General features: G+C 57.2%; 2 protein-coding genes across 4 annotated transcripts; one reads left to right on the top strand and one right to left on the bottom strand.

The window, feature by feature from the left end:
* Window positions 1-219: 219 nt before the first annotated feature.
* UTP14A (UTP14A small subunit processome component) lies at window positions 220-5,991 on the bottom strand. Of its 2 annotated transcripts, XM_049828251.1 has the most exons (14): window positions 5,860-5,991; window positions 5,562-5,632; window positions 5,230-5,294; window positions 4,929-5,071; window positions 4,608-4,763; window positions 3,501-3,620; window positions 3,320-3,414; window positions 2,952-3,075; window positions 2,783-2,860; window positions 1,958-2,318; window positions 1,414-1,793; window positions 1,154-1,341; window positions 983-1,082; window positions 220-610 (listed from the first exon to the last, which is right to left on the bottom strand). In XM_049828251.1, the coding sequence occupies exons 1-14, from the start codon at window positions 5,917-5,919 to the stop codon at window positions 338-340; spliced, it is 2,214 nt and encodes a 737-aa protein (XP_049684208.1). In that variant the 5' UTR covers window positions 5,920-5,991; the 3' UTR covers window positions 220-337. The 2 variants fall into 2 exon arrangements, 1 of the variants encoding a protein (XP_049684208.1); XR_007509534.1 differs by having other exon boundaries at window positions 578-610; window positions 983-1,341; window positions 5,562-5,634; window positions 5,859-5,990.
* A 1,050-nt stretch (window positions 5,992-7,041) lies between these two features.
* On the top strand, window positions 7,042-22,590 carry ZDHHC9 (zinc finger DHHC-type palmitoyltransferase 9). Of its 2 annotated transcripts, XM_049828271.1 has the most exons (10): window positions 7,042-7,128; window positions 7,536-7,807; window positions 16,009-16,169; window positions 16,750-16,908; window positions 17,890-18,027; window positions 18,164-18,212; window positions 18,500-18,602; window positions 18,773-18,876; window positions 19,414-19,582; window positions 20,395-22,590. In XM_049828271.1, the coding sequence occupies exons 2-10, from the start codon at window positions 7,641-7,643 to the stop codon at window positions 20,497-20,499; spliced, it is 1,155 nt and encodes a 384-aa protein (XP_049684228.1). In that variant the 5' UTR covers window positions 7,042-7,128; window positions 7,536-7,640; the 3' UTR covers window positions 20,500-22,590. The 2 variants fall into 2 exon arrangements, with proteins under 2 accessions (XP_049684228.1, XP_049684229.1); XM_049828272.1 differs by lacking the exons at window positions 7,042-7,128; window positions 7,536-7,807 and adding an exon at window positions 15,303-15,629.
* The last annotated feature ends 96 nt before the right edge of the window (window positions 22,591-22,686 follow it).

Genomic DNA, 22,686 nt, shown 5'->3' with positions numbered 1-22,686 from the left:
GGAGCGCTGGCGGCTGCTCCACCCCCCTGCCACACTCCCAGCCCCAAGCTGTACCTCCCCGGCCTGACCCGCAGCGAGCGAGCTGTTCCAGCCGCTCACTCACGTTACAGCAGGCCAAAATCACCCTGCCCCGCGCGGGGCCCCAAGGACAGGCAGGAGGGCAGCAGCTGTCCTGTCCCCGGGGCGCTGCGAGGGCAGCCACCCAGACCGCACAGACAAGGCAGCCCAGGAGTTTTTATTGTGGGGAAAGCGGTAGAAGGTACCAGACAGAACCAGGAGCCTCTCCTGGTTCCTCCGCCCGCTCCAGTCCAAGCACCGGAGACACACAGGCACAGAGCTATCGCGCTCTCGTGCACGAGCGGCGAAAAGGCTGCTCTTGCCGCTTGGGCGCAATTTCTAGCGCCGGCTTGGCTCCACTGCCAGCTGCAGTGGCCACGTCGGGGATGTCCTCAGCAGAGATGGGCTGGATGATATGGCCTGCTCGGGTAATGACATGGGGGGCGGTCAGCTTCTGGAAGGCACGCTGTGTGTTCCACGTGGGGCCCACAGGTGTCCGGATGCTCTGCTCAAACTGCTGGTGCCTCTCGAAGGGGAAGGGCAGCTCGCTGACCTGTGGGGAAAGAGCGTGGGGGGGTAACTCCCCCTGCAACCCGGCCCAGTACCCCAGGGGTTGCTTTCATCCCACACTGCCAACAATTCCCACTTGCGCTGTGCTTCCAGCCCCCTGCTGACCACTTCGCTCCATCCCCTCTTCTAACAGATCCCAGGAGGGCTGGCACAGCAGCAGCCACCATCAAGGGAGCAGCCCTGTAAACTTCTCCTCCCTCCATCACCCTGCCAGCCTCGGGGTTGTCAAAGCTGGAAACTAAGCAGACGGGCAGGGATTCAGAACGTTTTGGGAATGGGTCATGGGAAGGTTTTGGGCCAGCCTGCATGCTAGAGTGCTTGCCGCTGCCACTCACGGAGGCCGGGCATCACTCACCTGATGTGCTGCCACGTGGATGTTGCGCTTCTCGCTCATGATGACATGGGGCAAATGCTGGTCCTTCCTGGGAGGCGCAGGGGGTGGCTTGAGCAGGAACCTGCCGGGCAAGTGATAAGTCAGGCCCTGGTGCTGGGCTGAGGCACGTTGCTGCAGCTCTTCCACACTTACCGTTTCACTTTCTTAGCGCTGGGCTTCAATCCCATCCCTCCCCACTCGCCCCAGCCTGGCAGCACCAGGTTCACTGGCTGCGGCTTCGCAGCCTGCTCTGCCTTGCGCTTCTCCCGACGGAAGTCAGCAACCACGTCGTCCCCAGCGAAGGCCTCTGTGATGACTCCTCTTTGGTCGATGCCACCCTCCTGTGGAGAGAAGGGTCAGTCACCTGCAGTCAACCCTGCCCTGGGACCAAGGGGCAGGCCCATCCTGCTCACCTCCTCCTCCATGATCACAGGTAGGCTGGGGCACTGAACCTCCTGGGGCTTCCCAGACAGCACAGCCTGCAGGCTAATCATCTTCTTCTTGGCTGGTGGTTTCTTGGCACGCCTGTTCTCAGCTCTGCCTTCTTTCTGCTGCTGCACTCGCTTCTCTGCTCTTGTGGCCGCCGGCTTCTCCTGCTCTTCCACACACTCCTCTGAGGCCAGAGCCTCAACGTCCTCCATTGTCCGCACCCGGCCCAGCTGCTCCGACAGCAGGATCTCCTCCTGGGCCTGTGGAGGCTGCTCGATCCCTAGGCTCGCCTGCTCCTCGGCACAGACAGGGTGGACAGGGCTGTCCCCCGGCAGTTCAGAAACTGCCTCCCTCTCATCAGCACCTATGCATTGAGGCAACAGGTGAGAAACGGTCACCCACGAGCAGGGAGTGAGAGTGCAGGACAGCCGTGTGAAACCGGGCAGAAAACAGCCCCCAGACCCCCTTTCCTTCACCCAACCCTGCAGTACACCAGACCCACACTGCTTGTGGCTGTGAGCTCCTCACCTTGTCCCTCAGGGCTCCCTGCATGCTGTTGCCGCACGTGCCGTTTCTGCGCAAAGTCTTGTAGCAGAGCTTCCTCCTCCGACATCTCCTCCTCCTCCTCTACCTCCTCCTTGCTCTCCGCAGCACCAGGCACCGCAACATCTCCAAGGCCCTCCAGCACCTCAGGCTCCTCAGCCGGGTTGCTGGGCCTGCCCAGCATCCAGGGATTAGCTCCACTGGCACCCGCAGGGACAATGGGGACAGTCACTGAGGCGATGTCCTCCTCAGGCACATCAGCTGGCTCCTCCTCAGGCAGCTCTACCCGCACCTTCTGTGTCAACTCCTTGTTCTTGGCCAGCTGCTCCTGCAAGGCCTTGCGGGCCTGGGAGGGGATCGAGACGTTTCTAACACAGGCCAGAAAAAACATGCCCACCCTCCTTGCCCCACCTCAGCTGTCTCCCCCTTCCCCAACCAGAACTGGAGACCTTATTGCAGCCTTTCAATAGATAAAGAGGGCTTATAGGTAAAGACGGAGGGAGACTTTATACCAAGGCTTGTGGTGATAGGACAAGGGGCAACTGCTTTAAACTAAAAGAGGGTAGGTTAAGATTAGATATAAAGAAGAAATATTTTTTTATGAGAGTAGTGAGACTCTGGAGCTGGTTGCCCAGAGAGGTTGTGGATGCCCTGTCCCTGGAAGTGTTAAGGTCAGGTTGGATGGGGCTTTGAGCAACCTGGTCTAGTGGAAGGTGTCCCTGCCCATGGCGGGGAGTGGGGGGGGGTTGGACTAGATGGTCTTTGAAGGTCCCTCCCCACCCAAACCCTTCTGTGATTCTGTGTTCTCACCTCCAGGTCATACTTAGCCATAATAGCTCTGGAACGGGCCCATTTTCCCTTGTTCTGGTGCTTAAGACTCATCCGCTCCTGGGGGCAAGAGGAAGAGAAGAGCATCAGAAAGAGCACCCTCACGAGCGGGGACCTCCCAAGGGGTGGGGGAGAAATGCAAAAGCAGCACCTGCATCCTGAGCTGCTCCAGCTCCTCCAGCCTCGCCAAGGCGGCCTCAGGGTCCGACTTATGCAGCAGCTCAAACTCCTTTAAGGCCTTGCGTCTCTTGCTTTTTTTCAGCACGCGATGGTACCTGCAGAACAAGGGCAGAGAGACAGCAAGTGAGACCTCATGGTGCCGGGGAGGCCTTTGGGATTGCAGCACTGTTCTGGGCAGGAGGCTGCCCAATACATTGCAGATGCCAAGAAGGAAGGGGGCAGTCCTGCCTTCCTCTGTGTTTTGGCCATACCCACACACTGGGCACGGTCAGCTCCAGCGCCAAGGCCAGCACCTGACCCTCTCCCGCCGCACCCAGCCCAGCAAGGGCAGAGCCTTACTTCTTGCTCTTGATCTTCTTCTCTCGCCGAGCCTTGGCTTCGTAGTAGGACTGCATGACCCGAGCCTTCTGCAGCTCTGCCCGCCGCTGCCGGGCCTGCCAGGGAGTGCAGACTGAGGGCAAGCACCAAGGAAGAGGCCTCCAGAGCCAGGGGATGGCAGCAGGGGGGGAAAAGCACTCACCTCCTCCAAGCTCATTGCCTGCAGTGAGGCGGTCTCCTCCGGCGTCAGGAGCGGGTCTGTGATGGGCTGCTGCGTCTTGTGGAGCAGTCCAAAGATCTCCTGCTCCAGGGGAGTTCGGGCCTGTTGGGGCAGAACAAACACAGCAAGATGATGATGAGAAAAGAACAATTGCAAGAGCCAACGCTGCCCTAGACATCCCTATCCTTCCTGGTGCCCCATAGCAGGTCCACGGGAGGGCCCAAAGAAGCATGCCCCCCTCCTCCTGGGGGCTGGGGTCACAGCCCTGCTCACGGGTCCCACGCAACAGCCTGAGGCTCGGTATGGGCCTGCCTAGGTGCCCTCCCAGCTGTCACGCCAGGTTAGGGCAGGCAGAATTCCTCCGAAGGTAGAGAAATAAATAGGCTTGCAGTCGGCAGGTGGTGCTGACCAGGCAGCACCAGACAAGAAGCAGGCAGCAGGAGTTCTAGGCCACGCGACACCACGTCCCACCAAAGTGGAAAGTGGCCTTTGGGCAGATCGAGGCGAGTACTGGGTATGTGGGGAGCTTGGCAGGGGCTGCCTCTCACCTGAGCATCTGTACAGCTGGGAGAGCTATCAGCGATGACAGTGACTCTCCTGCCAGCAGCACAACCCCCACGGGAACTCACATTCAAACCCAAAAGCATCCTTCTTTCATAATGAAGATTTACAGATGCACAGGCTTTGGCAAACCAAACACCACCACCACCGACCACCCCCCCGCCTCAGCACAAGTGGCCAAGGGCTACTAGCAAGCAGCTGGCTCAGTGCTGGGACTGAAAAATCTGCAGACTTGGGCTGTGTGTCTCAGGCTGGAAGACTAAAAAGAAGAGAGGGGACAGAGCAGGCTCCAAACCCCCTGCTCATGCCTCACCCGGCTTCTCCCAGAGAGCATCTACACATCTACTATACTTGAGGAATGAAGAAGACTCCTCTTCAAATCCTCCAAAGCTCAGCGCACACCTGCCCAGAGCCTCAGCTACAGGCTGGGCCTTCCTCACGCCTATGTCACTCCTCCCAGCGCAGCCAGAAAACGTCAAGCTGCCCCAGCCAACCCCTGGGAGCTGCATGCAACCCGACAGCACCCACTTTCCATGCTGAAGCCACTTGCTCCAGGGGGACAACTGTAGCAATCTCCTGCTTCAGAGGGAAGACCAGCTGCTCCGCCCGTCGGTTCTGCAAGACCACCTGCTGCCATTTGCCCACATCTTTAGAGGTCCTGACGTAGGCAGCTTCCCTCACAACCTGCAGGCAGGGGCAAGAAGGGAAAAAGATGAGCAGAGAAAGACTGGTGTGAAGAGTGAGAAAAGCCTGTCAGCATCAGAGAGGAGTAGAGGAGCACTCAGGGGCTCAGCTCTTCTGTCCTGTAAGGCCAGAACTTCCCTCTGCTGCCTGCCCAGGCCCACTCACCCGCTCTGCCTCCTCTTTGCTGAGTGGCAGCTCCACTGCCTTTTTTTGCTTCACTCTGGCCAGCTCTTTCTTCACGCTGCTCAGGGCAGATTTGGGACGGATGGGCTGCAGGAGCTCAGACAGAACCAGCTTCTCCCCAGAACCTAGATGAGGGTCCCGCACCACCAAGTCAAGGGGCTGCAGCTGCGTTCAGCCCAAAGACCCAGGGCAGACCCAGCAAATCCCAAGCAATCAGCTGCGGGCGGGCAGCACCGTCCCAGTCGGACAGTAGGAGTTCTGCCCAGCCTCCCAGGGATCTCACCTTTGCAGCTGACATTGAACTCGGACACCTGCACGCTTGCCTCCGTACGCTCTGCCAGCTTCCGCCTACAAGAAGAGGTAAGAAAATAAACCAAAAGGCTCCTCGCGTCCCCCCCACGTGCTTCTCCTCCTACTTACTGCTACAGCAGAGGCAGAAGCGATGGTGCCAGCGGGCTGGGGAACCGAGGGTCCTCCCTCCCACCCCCTTTTTCAAAGCGCTCTCGTGCAGTCTCACGGGGGAAACGGGGCTGGGGGAGATGCAGCGCGGCTGCTGCCGGAGCCTCAGGCCGAGCCCCGAGAGCCCCTCAGACACCCCCCACCCCCCTCACTCACCGCCTCCGTCCGGAGAGGGAGCTGACCGCCTCCAGGAGCTGCCGGTGCCGCCGCTCGTCATCCTCCTGCGCCTGGCACACGGCAGACGCGGTTAGCCTCGACCGGCGCTACCGGCAGCGGCGCCTGCCCCTCACCGCTAGGCCTCGTCCCAGGCCCCGGCTCCCCCGGCCACGCCAGGCCGCCCTCCGCTGCGGCCGCCCCGGGACGCCCGGGACGGGGTAGCGCCCGGACCTCCGCGTACGGCGGCGGCGGCGGCGGCGGCTGCCGGAGGAGCCGAGCCCGGCCCAGCCCCACTCACCTCCTCCTCGCCCTCGCTGGCGCTCACGGCCGCCTCCACGCCCAGCCAGTCCTCCGCCATCGCGCCGCACAGCCGGGGTCAGCCGGAAAGCACCGCGCCGCGCCGCGCCGCTCTCCTCGCGATCCTGCCGGAAAGCGCGCAGCCGCTTCCGCCCGGGCTGTCACCACCCGCCGCGCTTCCGCCCGCCCCGCCTGACGTCACGGTTGCCGTGGCAGCGGGGCCCCGGCGGGCGGGGGCGGGGGGGCCGCGCCCCGGCCTGGCCCCGGAGCGGGGAGACCCCGGGGGTCCGGCCCGGGACCCCCGTGGTTTCCCCGGGAAGCGGGGACGGGCGGAGGCGAGGACCCCGGGACCGGCTTCCCCGCACTGGCGGCTTCGCTGCCCCGCTGGGCCCCGGACTTTTTGGAGCCTTTCGTGGTGTTTTTTTGTGGTTTTTTTTTTTGTTTGTTCGTTTGGTTTTTTTGTTTTTACGGGGTCCGTTAGGTCGCAGAGCTGCTCCCGCAGCAGAGGCCCCAGGCATCCTTCCTCCTCCTCCTCCTCCTCCGCCCCTGCCTGCGGGCCGCCCTCCCGAACCGGGCCCCAAAGCGGGGGGGGGGGGTAACGAGCTGTCCCCCCGCTACTTGTCTCCATAGCAACAGCCGCCAGGAAAGTTCTTTTTTTTTTATTGCTTTTAGGGGTTGTTTTTCCCCCTCGGGTTTAAAGCGCCGGGCCCTGCCTCCGCCGGCAGCCACGCACCCCGCCGGGCGGGCGATCGCACCGAAACGCAGGCTCTGAGCGTGCAAAACACCGGGAAAACGGGTGTGCGGACCCAAAATGAGGGCGGGGGGGGGAACGCCTCCCCCCCCGGCGGGACCACCCCGGGGTGGGGCTTCACCCCCGAGCCCCGCCGGCTGTCCCGGCCCCCCCGGAGACGCCGCCACCCCCTTCCCCGGTCCCGGCCGGTCCCGCCGCCCCGGGGCTGCGGCCCCCGGTGCCGCCGTGCCCCGCCCCCGGCCACGTGCCGAACCCCGGGGCGGCCCCGCCCCCCGCCCCGCCTCCCCTTGTCCGCACCGGGGCGGGGGTTGGGGGAGCGGCCGCGGAGTGACGTTGCGCGCGGCCAACGGGAAGGCGGGAAGCGGCGGGGCGGGGCGGTGAGCTGTGAGTGGCCAATAGCTGGCGCGGCCCCGCCCCCGCGGCGGCGCGGGGCGTGGTGACCCCTCCCGCGGCGCTGAGGGAACGAGCGGCCCGCCCGGCCCGGCCCGGCCCGCCCGGCGCTGCCCGCACCGGCACAGGGTGAGCGGCAGTGGCGGCGGTGTCGCGGGCCCCTTCCCTTTCCCTTCTCCTCCCTTCTCTCCCCTCCCGGCCCGGGTCCGGGTCCCGGCGCGGTCCGCGGGGCGGGGGCTGCCCCGTCCCGTCCCGTCCCCTCCCCTCCCGGTGGGGCCTGCGTGGGGCCGCCCTGCCGCCCTCCCTCCCGCCCGCCGGGCTCTCCCCTCAGGGCCGAGGGTTTCCCTGGCCGCGCCCTGCCCACCCCACCCCCCCTTTCCCCGGTGGGTTTCCATGGCGACACCCCTCCCGGGGCGCGGGCGTTTCCATGGTGACGGCCGCCCCCCCCCCCCCCCCCCCCTCCCGCCGTGGCCCCGCCGGTCCGAGCCGTCGCCGCCGCCGCCCCGGTGCTGAGGCGTTCTCCTTCTCCCCCCCAGCCCAGCCGAGCCCCGCGGGGCCCCCGATGATGCCGGGGGCGCGGGCGGCGGAGGAGCAGCGCCTGGACGTGTGGCGGCCGCCGCCGCCCCAGTGAAGGCCCCGCCATGTCGGTGATGGTGGCGAGGAAGAAGGTGGTTCGGAAATGGGAGAAGCTGCCGGGCAGGAACACCTTCTGCTGCGACGGCCGCATCATGATGGCCCGGCAGAAGGGCATCTTCTACCTGACGCTCTTCCTCATCCTCGGCACCTGCGCCCTCTTCTTCGCCTTTGAGTGAGTTCCCCGCGGCGGCCCGGTGACCCGCGGCCCCAGGGACGGGGCTTGGCGGGGGCTCGTCTGCCCGGTGGCCCCGGGAGAGGGAGGGGAGCCTGGCGCGGTGCAGCTCTCTCTGGTGGGACCTGCCGCTTCGCCCTTAGCAGATTGACCCCGGAGGTTTTGGGGGAGGACGGGCCCCGCCGGAGCTTTCCCCCGGCTCTGCCTGCGGTGTGATGCTGGCTCTTTGTCCCGCACGGTTGTGCTTCCCTGCGTTTGGGACTTGCAGGTCCCTTGTCCTGAGCGCAGCTAGAGGGGACGGGGCTTTGGGGCGCGCACTCCCTGCTCGGGGACGGCCGGGGTGCAAGGGCACTGCTGCCGCAGCGGCCGAGGCCAGCGTGGGCTGAGTGGCTGGGCCGAGCCTGCATCCCTGCAGCCCCTGGCTCAGCCCAATTAGGGAGGTGACCCAGCCGGAGAATCAACAAAATAAGGAGTGAGCTTGGTGGCACCAGGGTTTAGCGCTGATCCAACTTGCCCTGCAGCTGCCTGCTAGCTAGGTGTTGCAGAGTGCTGTGCTACAGCAGACCCTCCCGCGAGCTGAAGCCCTGGTGTTTGGAGAGGATCTGGCCACCCTTCTAGGTCAGCTCGGCAGCCTAAAGAGCTGCGGCTGAAGTCTCGGATGCTGCCAAAAGAGCAGGACCTGCCCCCTCCCCGCAGCTCTCCTGGGTGAGCTGGGTTGGGGAACTGATCTGGCCTTAGACTAGTCCCAAAAAAAGCAAACAAAAAGGAAAAAAAGCCTGTGTTTGCCTAAGCACCGATGTTGCGGGGAGGGGGCAGGACTGCCCCTTTTGCCTCCTTTCAGGACGAGCTTGGATCAGCTAAACAACTATGAAACTTTCCTTCCTCTGTTTCCATCGGCATGTTTATGTTGTTCTTAGGGAGGCGAAGGTCCTAAACGGTGTTGGGTAACACAAAAGCTCTTGAAGCCAGGAAAGCAAGTGGAAGAAACTGCTCACTGGTTAAGTCCTGGCTATTCCTCCAGATACATAAAGCTCTTGGCCCAGATGCTGGCCTCCTAGACATCTTCCCCAGACCAGGGGACTTGTCTCAACTTCCCCTGGCCTGGCATTGCTTTCCCTAGCTCCTCTCACTAGCGGATATCGCTGGCAGCCTTGGAAAGGGCTTTCTGGAACAGTCTGCTGAGGCTTGCCACATCCCAACGTTAGTGATGAAGTGGCTAATGTCGGGTCTCAGTCAGGTATGAGACTGGTTTTTCTGCTTAGTCGTTGTGTAGCTTTGGAGGCAGGCGCCGTACAACTGTAATGTGAGGTGTTGGGGTTCCCGAGTGTGGAAAGCCCAAATTATCCCTGACTCAGTCTAAATTCAAAGGTATGAAATGACACCGCTGTTTGTTTTGTTGTTTGGGTTTTTTTCCCATCTGAAAAAATGGGGCTAAGACTTCCTGCCTTGCAGGAAGAACTAATAAGTGTTACTGCTCCAGAAACGCTTATTACTGCTCCAGAAGCACTTATTGCAAGGGATAATTGCTCTCACTCCCTGCGGAGCCTGTCCTTAGCAGAAGAGTGAAGCCACATCCCATTCTGCCATGTTTGCCCCTGCCAGCTGCCCGCCGTGGTTGCACAGGGCAGAGCAAACCAAGGCTGCCTTTCTAGTCCTCGGTCGTGTCGGCAGAGCCGGCAACGTGATGGTTAGTTTGGCTGTGGGTGCAGCGGGTACGTGACTGGGAATTCTTTGAGAAACCCCTTCCCGTGCTCTGGGAGGCAGAGGCCTGAGGAGGGATCGCTTGCACCCAGATGTGCAGGACATGCCTTCTGCCCAGAGCTGGAGGGTGTCCTCTGTGGTGGCCACTCTCCCAGGGGAATTTTTGCTGGGAACAGGATCGTGTCTGAATTTTAGTAAAATCGGCTGAGTGGTTTCGACTGGGGAGATGAGGAAAAGTTTGGGGAAATCCACAATATCCGTTTGGTTCTCTCAGCGCACAACACCTTAATGTTTTCTGTTTGAAAGAGATGGGTTTGTTTTGAAATTGTTTGGGGATTTTTGAATTTGGGATAGGGATGAAGTGTTGCCTTCCCAACCAGAAACACTCCACAACGTCTGTTTCACTGACCAAGCTGAGAAGATGAGCAGCTTGGCTGCTCGAGAGCCCTGCTTACCCTGTGTGCCTTCTGCCTGCGATAGGGTGCTTTTGCCTAAGGGTCTTGGCCTTGATCTTTTCGCTGTTACCTATTCATTTCAGCTTTTGGCAGATTCTTCGGCATTTGTGCGGAAAATCGTGGTCTCCCCCTTAAAGTTTGTGCCACAGAGGAACAGTTCGGGTTGTTAGGATCTGGTTTTGGAGAGAAACAGACTGTGGTGGGTGGAGGAGTCCTTTTAATTCTTGTACACTCACTGCAGGGGTGCCTGTGTTGTGAATGCTTATTTCATTCAGCTGAATCACTTGCGCAGTCACACCTTGTCTAAACAAGGCTCGGGGACGCCTGAAGCCAGAAAATGTCTTGCTACGCGATCCAAGCCAGTGCAGGTCTGATCCTCGCCCTCCAGGCTGCTCTGGCTCGGCTCTGATTACAAACGCTGTCGCTGGAGAGCCAGTGGTGACTGGCATCACACGTCATGAGATAAGCCACCGCGTTCGTCTCTGAAAGAGTCCTCCCCAGCCGTGAAATGACAGCCTCTCTGTTTGGGCTGCTGGTGGTGGTTTGTTTTTTGTTTTTTTTTTTCCTCCAAGTAGTTCTGATGCCATCGGCTCATCTGCTGTGTCTCCAGATGAATGGTCTGAAGCTGCCTCAGCCCTGCGTGCAGGAATTTTTATGTTTTTATCCCCTAGACCGCAAAGCTGTGGTCTGGAATCGGGTAAGGCTTTTCACTGGGGAGCAAGTGTGACCCAGAGGGCTGACTGAGCTATCAGTCCTGTACCTGGAGGTCCGGCTCCTCCCTCCCAGATAAAGCAGAGGGCCTTGGAGCTGTACTGGCTCCTGGGGAAGTGCTCTGCCGCGATCAGAGTCCTCTGCCCAAGGGCACCTCTCTCGCCACCAGCTTGGCAGAAAGCAGCTCCTACGGCTCAAGGGCTGAGGCTGGTCCCTGCAGGGTCCGAGACCTGTATTTAATTGGGTCTACTCTGTGACTGTAATGTGTCACATAAAATTCTGTTTAATATCCTCTTGGCATTATTTCAGACACTTAATGGGTATGTCAGCTTTCGTGATGGGGCGCTTAGTTGTCTAACTATGCTTGTGGTATTTGAGCACGAGGACAAGCCCGGGTAAAGCACTTGTGAAATCCATTCGGGAATTAAGATGATGGGATGTAGCGTCCTCTCTCTGGCTGCTGGGAGTTTCCTCTTTGCAGTTTGCCAGGATGTTTGTCATGGCCCTCCTGAAGCGAGAGTTCTCCATTCAGCTCTCCAAAGCAGCTGCAAGAGAACTGGATTTCTTTTGTCTTCAGCTTTTCAGCACGAATGCTTGACGTTTGTAAACGTTACAGGCAAGATAGCGCCAGCAATGCCAGGCTCCTGCGTGCGGAAAGGGGCTGCTGTTTGCTTTTCCAATAACCAAGCATGTTTATCACTTTATTTTTTTTTCCTACTTTCTTAGCTATGTAGAGATTAAAATTTCTTTGTTTTCTGATGAGTTGAAAAAACCTATGCTGACCCCTCATGTGACCTAATTTTTTTCTTTTTTCTTTTTTCCCCCCAAAGCCCAAATATCCAAGATTTTGCACTGATAAAAAGTTGCTTCTGAGATGGCTTTTACCTCTGGTTAGGTCTATGTCAAGCATTGTCAAAAGTTACACACAAGTTGATCGGTGCTTCTTAGTAGCTAGAGTTTCTCTCAATAGAGGTAAGCTTGTTGGTATCCAGAGTTCTGCTCACAAAGACGTTTCTGTGTGAAGTGGCTGCTCGCGGCTTTTTGAATTGCATGCCCTTTTTCTTGTACACGGGTTCTTTCTCACAAGACAACTTTGCTCTCCCCGCAGCGTGCACGTCCTCTGTAGCACCACCATTCCCCATGCGGATCTCGGGGTGCTCTCTTGCCTGTGAGGAGACTTGAGCGTAGCTGGGAAAAGAGCAATAACATTGGCATAACGTTTCTGTCTCCTGCCTGAAGTCGGCTGCTGCATCGGTTGGGTTGGAAGCGCGTGGCATGGGCTCACAGTGGAACTGCACTTGAAGTGGGTCTCTAGCGAGCATTTTCTGTGTCACTGTTGACAGACGGGGAGAGTTTCTGTAGACAGCTCCAGTTCTGCCCGAGTGCTGCTTGGGAAAGAGCCCCAGATTGTAGCATTGCAGTGCAGCGGTTACCCAGGTTTTCAGAGCAACGGTTTCCACGCTTACCGCAAGTACATCAGCCTCTGGAAGTCGTCCCAGGTCTGGGAGGTGCAGATGACTGTAAGTGCTCTGCTGAGGGTCAAACATTTAGTAAAGATACTGCTTTGCTTTGCTAGCCTTCGGGATGAGTACGCAGTGTGGTTATGCATTAGTTTAGGAAAGTTAAATAGGTGATTTGCAAGTGAGATGTAAATGAATTCTACAAAAGAGCTTCCGCTGAACCCTGGAGGGACCTGGCCGTGAGATGTGCTGCCTGATGGCTGTGGATGGAGACCACTTCCACGGGGGCTGGCATGTTTGTTTTCCCCTTCGTCTAGAGCTTTGCTTAACGGGCTGGTTACAACAGACCTTCTCAAGTGGTCGCAAAATAACCGATCAAGCAGTCCTTGCACCATGAACTCATGGCACCTCCCAGCTGCTGCTTCCTGCTGCTTCCCAGCCGGCCCCCCCATTCTAATGATGTCTTTGTTTAAGCCTTTCTCACCCCCCAGTCGTTATGTCTGTGTCTGTCGCCCACCCCACCCCCCCGCCCCCCATGATGATGACTTGTGATAGTGCTGTTATTGTCTGCTATTAGATGACAAAATGCTCAAGAACACAGATATTGCACTGGGAGCGGAGGAGGAGCAATATCCTTACATGCCAACAGTGTGTCTCTGTTGACTCTCAGCTCTCCCAAACAAAAGATCTTTAAAATGTCTGGTAGTTAGCAGTGTAAATGAATTGCCGAGCGTAATCGTGCTGTAGACAAGGCGTAGACTGAAGATTCCCCAGCACTAGTGAGTACCAAGTCAAAACCTCACATGGTGGCCTTACCTGTTGCTCAGCCATTCTGGACAGCACTTGGCTTTCTCTGCCGTGGCAGATGCACTGGGCATGTTCCCTGAAAGACACCTTCCTCAAAGCAAGGCTCTGTCAGCACAGGGAAGGATGGGAGGCACGTGGTGGGCTCAGTGTTGGGTCTCAGGATGCAGTTTCAGTGCGGTGGGGGTTTGTCTTGCTTGTGCATCTCTGACCTCGCCTGCAGGCTGTGTTTGTGCCGAGGGGATGCAGCAGCGTTTGCCAGCCCTGCTACCTGCGGAAGCAGGAGGGCCCTGCTCAGCCCCCACTGTGCCAGGGCACATCTGAGTGACGGGGTTGAGCATCCAGCACAGTGCCTGGATGTTTGCTTCGTGACGGAGGGATGATGGCAACAGCACAATGGCTTCGCTGAGCAGACATCTCATGCGCTTCAGTGAATGGCGGCCGAAGGAGCTAGCGTTAATCCTTCCTTGTGTGAGTTTCTTGGTATCTTTTCCTCATCGGACAGGAGAGCAGGCATCTGGTGTTTTCTGGGCCTTTGTTCTTGTCCTCCCCCCTGCCCACCTCCAGGCAGACAGGCAGTCTCTAGAATTGCTTCTCTCCCGTCCTGAATTGGGGACCTAACCTGCCCAGTGCCTGTGCCACGCTGGGAGCTGGATGGATGGAAGGGCTGGATACCAGCTGGATGGTGCTGTTTCCCTTGCTGCAGTGGGGAGGACGGTGGCTCACTCATCTCTTTCATCTCTTAAAATTGCAGAGGCTTCTTCCCATTCCCACGCCACGCTCTGCGGTGTGGTAACATCAATCTTGAGGCCACTCTTGCTGTGCCTCAGGGACAGCAGGACTTGCTGCATCCCCAAAGGGCAGGTTTCCTTACAAAGATGCATAGGAAATGGTCAGCAGGGAGTGAGTCACATCCCACGCTCATGCTCATACGCAGATTGAGCAGGGATCGTGCCGGTCGCTGCAGGGACTGATCCCGTTTATTCTTGAGTACTGCTGTGTAAAGCTTTCAGGTCTGTGCTTGGGAGAGTACACCCGGCACAGATCATGTGCTTGCAGGTAATAAATCTCTTTTCTGGCAGTACCCTGAAGAAACTTATAAGGCATTAGTGTATATCTGAGGCTGGAAGCTCTGGCGCAGTTTTGGCTGAGCTTTAACACAGTCCGTGAATCCATATTTTAAGCCCGTAATATGTTCATGTTGTTACAACAGTTATAAAAGCTGTTGTGTCAGCTGGACAAGGGTCAAGCTGCAGCCCTTCGGGGCAGACCGTGTCCAGCTTTTCGAAGAATAAACCCATATTCCTTCCCAAAATGGGATCCAAGGTTTCTGTTTAATTGCTGACTGACTTACAGCTCTCTTTCTAGACTTTGCCCTTGCAAAGGGAAAGCAAAGTTATCTTAGGCTGGCTGCCTAAAGACAGTAAGCTCAGCCTTCTGGCTGCTCAGCCTGGCTTCAAATGTAGGCAGGACTCTGCACGTGGATGACTTTTTGTTTTGAGTAACCGCAGAGTTTGCAGTGTCTAAAATTAACAGCACTGGTTTAAGGAACAGGCCCTGTGCATCGCTGTGGACACTTCGTGTTGCAGTTGTGGCCAAAGCATACTGTAGCTTCAGTATGCAGCCGTTTCTGTATCTTGTCGCACGCAGGGGACAGTCACTGGAGTCAAGCAATGGCAAATTAAAGCCCAGTGAGCCTTCCTGCAGCGGATGGTGGGCATGCAGAATTCAGTGCTGCAAAGGAACCAGCTGGAGCTAGAAACTTTATTGCGTTCAGAGAAGCTGTGGGTGGGAAGGCTATCTAGAATTAAATAGTTAATGCTATGGATGTTGTGGAAATTGCCTTGCTCAGGATGACAGACCCACAGGGGAGGGTAATCCCATGCCTTTCACCACAGCAGCCTTACACTTTCTTGGAGAGCAGCTGTGGAGAGTGGGAGTCTGGGTTGGATCCTGCCCTGTGGAGTCAGGGCTTACTGGAAAGGCTGGGTATGCAGCTTCATTGGGAGGAACCTGGGGAAGCAAGGCGTGCAAGGAGGGGTGAAATTTTGCACAAGTGTTGGGATTTGGGTGGGGTTTCCCTTAAACAGTAGGAAACCTCTGTAGGAGCATCACCCCGACATAAATGGGGTTTTCTGAAGGAATTGGCCTAAAAATGTTTTTTTTTCAGCCCAGTACGTCTCTAAACCATGACTTCTGTACAGGCCTTCTACACATCCTGTGCTGCAGCGCCCATGGAGACATGTTTGCGGGTGTCCAGAAGTGACACGGGCCACAGTGAGATTAATACCCTTGCTCCCTTTGCACTGCCTCAATCAGCAGGATTAGTAACACAAATTCCTCATTGGACTTTTCTGTATTTGTAAAGCAAACAAACCTTACACCGTGTTTCCTCTTTCGAGCTGGGGTTGTCTTGGGGCAAGAGCCTTTCTACTTTATTTGGAGCATTGCCTCGGAAAAGTCAAAGGAAGCCAGATGTCTTGTTGCACGGGAATGTTGCACTTCCATGTGAATCCATTCCTGAGAAGCGCAGGACGCAGTTAATCCCTGGAAAGTAATTTCTGTGGTACTGGAAGCTGCTGCCTCTTCAGGGGACAGCCAGAGATTCCCACCATTCCAATGTGCTTCCATGCCTCCCAGATCTCTCCAGCGGTGGGCTCTTGGACCAGGCCATGGGTGCTTCTCCTGGAGGTACGGTCCATCCCTTGGCAGCTGGCGGCAGCGGGTGTCCTCTGGGCAAGATCCCTCTAGCTGGCTGGTTGTGTTTCTGGCGTTACCCGTGACTCTGAGCAAAATGGGAGCTGGAAACAAAACAAAATGCTGGGAAGTATTCTGTGCCTGGCTGGTTAAAAACATGGTGGTACTTTGATTGTGGCTGGTCATTAGAGCTGCCCCAGGGGTATTTCCCGGTGGTGGTGGGATCAGAAGGAAGTGCTGAAGAGCTTCTCTACTCTGGATGTAACCAGCATTCAGAAAAGTCTGGACTCTGATGCCTTGCCAGGCTTTCAGGCCCTGGCTCGGGCAGACCTTGCAGTGGTCTGATTCATCGCCTCCTGACGTTTCTCTGCAGGTGTCGGTACCTGGCAGTCCAGCTGTCCCCAGCCATCCCTGTGTTTGCAGCAGTTCTCTTCCTATTTGCCATGGCTACGCTCCTGCGGACGAGCTTCAGTGATCCTGGGGTGATCCCAAGAGCCCTGCCTGACGAGGCAGCCTTCATCGAGATGGAGATTGGTGAGTGCGGAGCCAGCCGAGCTGGTAATAGCTGGAAAAGCCTCTGTATTTCTGGCATATCTATAGGCTACACTCTCTGCAGAGCCTTTCTTCCCGGCTGGCCCTCCAAAAGTGAGGATTGCCCCCAGTGGGCATCTTACCACCTGCTGGCTAATTCTGTTTGGCTGAGTCTCAAAAAGATGGTGCGATGTACATCCTTCTCTTTCTAGGAACCTGCTCACATGCTGTTTTCTGTCTTGTAGCTGTATACGTACAAACTCAGTTTGCTTTCAGGAAGGGGTGTTGGAAGCTTGGTGTGGGCCTCTTGATCCTTCAGGTAGAGAGGAAGTTTGGTGTATGCGGGTGACACACCATACCATCCCCCAGCCCCTCTCAATATGCCCGTGAAAGCTCTGGCATCCCTTTTCCTGTCTCCAAGCTGCCAGGCTGGCTCTGGACCGTGTGAGCAGAGCTGCAGCCACTGGCTCTAGACCCAGCAGGCTCTGATCCCACTGGTAGGAAAAGCAGGGAGGCCAGTTGTCATTCTAGGCCTGTCGTGTTGTAGCAGCAGGTCTGATCTCTGCTTGGTTCCCTCTCTCAGAGGCCACCAATGGGACCGTGCCACAGGGTCAGCGCCCGCCCCCGCGGATTAAAAACTTCCAGATCAACAACCAGATAGTGAAGCTGAAGTATTGCTACACATGTAAGATCTTCCGTCCGCCCCGTGCCTCTCACTGCAGTATCTGTGACAACTGTGTGGGTGAGTAGTAGAGGTTGCACCTGCTCCTGCACCTGGGTGTTAGGTGAGAGTCTTTGGAAGAAAACAGGTGAAGACCTGCACCTGGTCTTGGTCTGTATTGGGTCTCACACTGTGCCTGCTGAGCAAGTCCTGAATGGTGGTGTGTGAACAGACAGGGACAGTCTGCCTCATCTTAAGCTCAAGGAGCTTGAGATTTGCTCAGAACCTGAAGCCAGATGGTTCATCTTTGCCAGTGCTTCTTTGGCAATAACTAGTCTAACTTAAGTCTAACTTGTCCATGGAAATGTGCAGTCCATTTTTTGAGTTTCAGTGAACTGCTGGCCTTGCTGGGCTAGAGGGTTTCACTGGAGAGCTGTGTCTTGCATGAAGGCAGCTCCTTGCATCAGCACAGAGATTCTGCTGTTATGTTGAGTGCCCCTGTTTTTTGTTCTCCTTGCTGCATAGCAGAGGCTCTCTTAGCCCCTTTGCATATCATGATTGGCTCGTGTTCAGCATCCCTTCTCAAGGAAGAAATCTCATTCTTTTGGATCCCTTTCCTCCTCTGCATGTTCCCAGCCCTTTGAGTGTTTATGCAGTTCCTTGAACCCTCTGCTAATTATTCTGGTAGGAGTAAAGTGGCACATGGGTTAGATAAGAACTTCTGAACCCCCAGACCTTAATCTAACCTGTGTGCTGCTTTAGTAAAAGCTATTCTACCTCAGGGCTCTGGAAGAGAAGACATACCTGGGGCCAAGCTCTTAAACTCTATCTTAATGTGCAAAATGACTCATTAGTAAAATGATTTTGCACTTTCTTACCTGGCCTCCCCTTCTGGAAAGGGGGTCATGATGTGGGACCCTGAGTTAGCAGAGGGTTGGACTTGATGGCCCAGGGAGTCCTTGTCAGCCTTGGAAATTTTTGAGTTTGGGGCACAGGAATAAGCATCTGGAGGCAGGCAGGACCGTGCTAGAGCAGCACTGATCTCCATCTTCGCTTTCACAGAGCGCTTCGACCATCACTGTCCCTGGGTGGGAAACTGCGTGGGGAAGAGGAACTACCGCTATTTCTACCTCTTCATCCTCTCGCTCTCACTCCTCACCATCTACATCTTCACCTTCAACATAGTCTACGTAGCACTGAGTGAGTCTGGCTGTGGAGAGGTGGATGGCTGGGCTGGCTAAGGGAGCGGGGGGGATACAGATGGTGTTGCGAATGCAAAAGCAATGGAGTGGGAAAGGGAACTGGACTCAGTGCAATTCTCTCTTTGTATTGCCAGAATCTCTGAAGATTGGATTTCTGAACACATTGAAGGAAACCCCAGGGACATATCCTTCCACAGTGCAGAGGGGTTGGCTTCTCCAAAGCTGGGGGTTAGTGTGAGCTGCGTTATGGACGGGCTGGAGTCTTGATGCCCAGGCTTCTCTAAGGAGTCTTTCAGGGCATTTTCCCCCATGATTACAAGGCGGGGAGCAATTTTGTGGCTTTTGGGAGGAGGGTAAAACAGAAAACCGTGTCTAGGAGAAGAAGAGAGGTTAGGGTAGTGTGCTTGGGGTAGTGACAGAGCTGGGTTGGGACTGTTCCCAAGCTGTTCCCAGTCCTTAACTGTCCTCACTGTACTGGAGGTGCTCATCTGTTTCTTCACCCTGTGGTCTGTGGTAGGGTTAACTGGGTTCCACACCTTCCTGGTGGCACTGAATCAGACAACCAATGAAGACGTAAGTAGAGTCTTTCTGTTCCTCTGAGCCATCTCTGTTTCTCGTCGCTTCCTCAGTGTGTCATGGCTGCGTCCACCTTGCTGACGTGCCCTGCAGGCTGAGGCAGGGCTCCATGGGCTGGGGGCAGGTGTCGGTGGAGCAGACCTGAGCTTGTGCCCTGACCGTTGCAGATTAAGGGTTCCTGGACTGGGAAGAACCGCGTGCAGAATCCCTACAGCCATGGCAACATAGTGAAGAACTGCTGTGAGGTGCTTTGTGGGCCTCTGCCCCCCAGGTAAGCTCTCAAGGGGCAGCACTGCCATTTTTGCCCCCAAGGGTCCAGTGAGGGACTGTGAGGAGCTCTTCTTGCTTGGGCACCAGACCTGGCCGCTCTTCTGCCAGCACTGTGTGTGTTCAGGGCGTTTGGAGGTCACTTGAGACACGGCTGGATGCTCTGGGGAGGAAGGTCTTGTGTTGCTTTCCTCGCATATCTTCAGCGATTCAAGCTTGTGGTGTGCTCCCTATCACTGTGGGCTTGGGAAGCTGGTGGAGGAGTGGCTCCCCTTCCCCGGGGCAGTGCTTGGAGTGGAGGCTCTTTCCAGGGTACTTGTTTCAGTGGGCTCCCACCCTCTGAAGTGGGCTGCTCTCCAAGGGGCTTGGTTTTCACAGGAGGAACATAAACGCTGTAAACTAGGTCTGGGCTGTGCACAGCCTGTTTTGGAGAAGAACCCCTTCCCCAATGTTTGTCTTCCACCAGCACTTTTCCTGCCAGGAAAAGAAGTCTGCTTCGGGGGAGGCGTGCGTCTCTGACAGTGTGATTCTGTTCTTGCAGCGTCTTGGACAGACGGGGCATCTTGCAGCAAGAGGAGAGTACAGCTCAGGAGGAGTCGTGCCCACGGGGGCCCAGCACTCAAGAGCCCACTGCTGCTCAGGGCCCCGGTGGGCAGGCAGAGGAAAGCAGTGCTCAGCAGAAGGATGGCAGCCTTCCTCACCTGAGTGCCGTGAGTGATTCCCTCTGCGGGGCGGGAGGGTGAGTGGGCTGTGCCTTCTTGGAGCTACTGGTGTTTTGGGCCAGCAGAGAGAGAGCTGATAATGTGACTTAGCAGGAACAAAGCAACCTGTGGGGGCCTTGTCGAGAGGCTGCTGATGAAAAGCCTGTTGTGCTCTGGCCCTGGAAACCAGCGTCTCTTGATTTCCTCAAAGGAAATCACAGCTGGCTGACATTTTGGAGATGTCAGTCCTGCCATGAGAGTGCCCAGGAGCTGGCACCTATGGAGGCTAGGAGGGGTTGAGGAGGGGTGGGAGATTGCAGGCACCTTGTTTTGGCACTGAGTGCAAGCTGAAGGGCTGTCCCTGGGAAGGGCCCTGGCAGGTGTGGGATCTCCATCCTTGGAGAAAGCCATTGCCCCACTGGATGTGGCCCTGAGCAGCCTGCTCTGTCTTTGAAATTAGCCCCACTTTAAGGGTATGGTTGGACAGGAGACCTCCAGAGTGCCCTTCCCACTTACATTATTCTTTGAACATGGTGGGAAATGGCTGGGCCTACCTCTGCTTGGGCATGAGCTGCTGTTTCTCTGGTGGAAACAGTGCAGACCACTTCTGCTGGAGCAGTCCAGTGCTCCAGATCTTCATGAAGCTTCTGGTTTGTCTGTTTGGTGGCCCCTGGTTTCTCCTTTTCCCAAGCACAGCTGAGACCTCTGCCTGGTGGAGCTGGAGGCAGGAGCAGGGCAGCAGGGCCAAGTGTCTGTGTGCTCAAACAGATGCTCTGTATTGGGGTGTATTCATGCAAATCACTGCTGTCTTCTCTCTCCAGATCCCTGTGCCATCCATGAGCAATGCTGAGATGCCAGAAGAGAAGCAGCTAACGTCTGGGGAGCTCCCAGTCCCATCCCAGGACGCTGGGCAAGCAGAGCACTAGCATCTGCTTGAAAGGGAGAACTTTCTTGTTTTGTCTAATCAAAGCTGGAAGTGATAGAGGAGAGGAGGAGATGGGCTGGATGGCAGGCAAACGATTCCTCATGGCCATTTTGCTTTAGTCATTATTCACCTCAATGCACAGGCAGTGTGGGCTGGCACTGGCCTTGCATGGTGTCAAAGGATAACGAGCGTGAGTGGCCCACCTTGGTCACCGAGGGGCACTCACCACCACTGAGGCTGTCCTGCCTGCAGGCCGAGGCAGGACCTCTTGCTCTGCAGGTTGTCCTGGATGCTAAATACTGGCTCGGTGGCTGGGGCTGTCCCTCCGTCTGGCCCCGACTCTTTGATGAGACGACTTGCGGTCAAGCAGCTCAGAAGCGACGTTAGGGTCGGCCTGCTCCCTACTGCTGAGGAATCCTGGTGGAAGGGGGAAAGCAATTTATGGCAGTAGTGTCCTCTCTCCCCTCCTCCCTCCTTCCTCTAATCTGTGGCATTGTTTTATTGGTTAACGTGCAGGGGTTGTCGGGAGACATTTTGGTGCCAAGAGGGCCAAAACAACCGGGAAGGCGTTCTGCTGGCAACGATTTTTAAAGTAGCTTCCTTCCCGTGCTCCTTCTTTTCATGTGACTTAGCCGGCGTGAGAGCGGTCGAGGCAGGGGCCTCCTTCCCCAGGGCTCATGCCTAACTGGGGGCTCGAGGGAAGGAGTGGGGCAGCCCGTCTTCCTGCCGCTTGTCTCCGCCCCGCGCCGGCCGCAGAGCGGTTGTGCAAGGGGTGTATCGAGCTGCAGGGAAGGGTCTGCCTGTGCCGCTGGGTCTCTGGCTAGTGCCAGGGCTACATTTGCTCCTGGGCGCCAGTGCCGAGCACAGGCGTGCCCTCCCCTTGCCCTCCAGGCTGTGGCACGCCACTCGGCCTCTGCTCTGCAGAACCTCAGCCCCGATTCTGTGTCGTGTCGTTGTGTCCCTCTGTCCCCCCTGCCTTGCCCTGCATTTCTCAGCCATCCTCGACTGGCTTTCAGAGCCTTCAATCTCCCCTGGGCTTTGCCGGCTGTCCTGGGGCTGGCTGTGTAGTGTCAGCCATCTGCATCTCCTTGGCAGAGGAGGGAGGAGAGGCCAGGGCCAGGCGGTGGTGGGAGACCTCTGTGCCATGGCCGGGCTCCTCTTCCACTGTGACGCTCCCTGTCCCACGCTTGGCAGCCGGGCTGGGAAGAGCCTCATGTCTGCAGGGTTACCACAAAGGCCGGCGATGGAGGGAAGGCCAATTTATCCCCTGGCAGCTCTCCATCCTGTGCTGGGTACTTCTGTGTCTCCCTGCAGACATGTGGTGAGTGGGTGGCAAGTGGAGGATGTCCTGCTGGGGCAGTCCTGCTTTTTTCTCCGTGATGCTCCTGCCTGGCAGCGTGAAGTTGCTGCTGCTTCTTCCCTGGCCTCATTTGCCATCCCGCTTTCGACAGCGGAGTGAAGCAGGGAGCCTCGTCCCTCCGGAGCCTGATGCATGCCTCCCGACTTGCTCCTCTTCCCTGGCCCCTCCCAGCGTTGACCTGGGCTGTGCCTGGCAGCAGGTGAAGTGGTATTAAGGTGGCGACTGGTGCTGCCCCTCTCCCGTAGTGCCGGGGTCCCCTCTCCTGGGTGAGAGGGCAGAACTGCCGCCCTGGGCTCCGGCAGTGGGTTCACAGTTGCCCCGCAGCTGCCTTCAGCTGCTCCCTGCTGGCACTTACCAGGGAAGGAGCCCTGGCCTCCCACTGCCAGCAGGGCCATTGCTGCCTGGCCCGCAGCCGCTGGCACCCTGCAGCCAGACCTGGCCAGTGTCCCCCCCCCCCCCCCCAGCCAGGGCAGGGGGGGTCCTGGGACCAGCCCCGGGTTGCTGCTGCGCCTGGCCCCACGCACACCCTGCTGGCAGTGGGAGCCAACCCTCCTCTCCCACCCGCCCCAACACGCTACTGACCAAATCTCAAACTCGTTGTGAAAAAGTGTATTTTTTGGTTTTACTAATCTATTTTCTAATGCGGTGTGTCGAGTGCTGCCTGCTGGGGCCGTCACGGATGCTGCCTGCACCTGTGGTTCCTGTCTGCTCTGTTCAGGTTCTCCGTGAAGGAAGTGGGGGTAGGGCGAGGGTTGGGGTTTCTTTTTTTTTTTTTTTTTTTTTTTTTAATTTTAAAACAATGAAGGAAACTTAATTGGTTTGAAAAAT

The sequence above is a fragment of the Accipiter gentilis genome, chromosome 24 (genome assembly GCF_929443795.1).
Source record: "Accipiter gentilis chromosome 24, bAccGen1.1, whole genome shotgun sequence".
Classification (NCBI taxonomy): domain Eukaryota; kingdom Metazoa; phylum Chordata; class Aves; order Accipitriformes; family Accipitridae; genus Astur; species Astur gentilis.
This window is presented reverse-complemented; position numbering and strand designations above follow the sequence as displayed.

Coding starts and splice junctions, on each gene's coding strand:
- UTP14A (XM_049828251.1), bottom strand. CDS start 5,919: ATGGCGGAGGACTGGCTGGGCGTGGAGGCGGCCGTGAGCGCCAGCGAG. Junction 5,633..5,859: donor CCAGCGAGGGCGAGGAGGAG/GTGAGTGGGGCT, acceptor GCCGTGTGCCAG/GCGCAGGAGGATGACGAGCG. Junction 3,621..4,607: donor AAGTGGCTTCAGCATGGAAA/GTGGGTGCTGTC, acceptor CTGCCCCAACAG/GCCCGAACTCCCCTGGAGCA.
- ZDHHC9 (XM_049828271.1), top strand. CDS start 7,641: ATGTCGGTGATGGTGGCGAGGAAGAAGGTGGTTCGGAAATGGGAGAAG. Junction 7,808..16,008: donor GCCCTCTTCTTCGCCTTTGA/GTGAGTTCCCCG, acceptor GTTTCTCTGCAG/GTGTCGGTACCTGGCAGTCC. Junction 16,909..17,889: donor TATCTGTGACAACTGTGTGG/GTGAGTAGTAGA, acceptor TCGCTTTCACAG/AGCGCTTCGACCATCACTGT.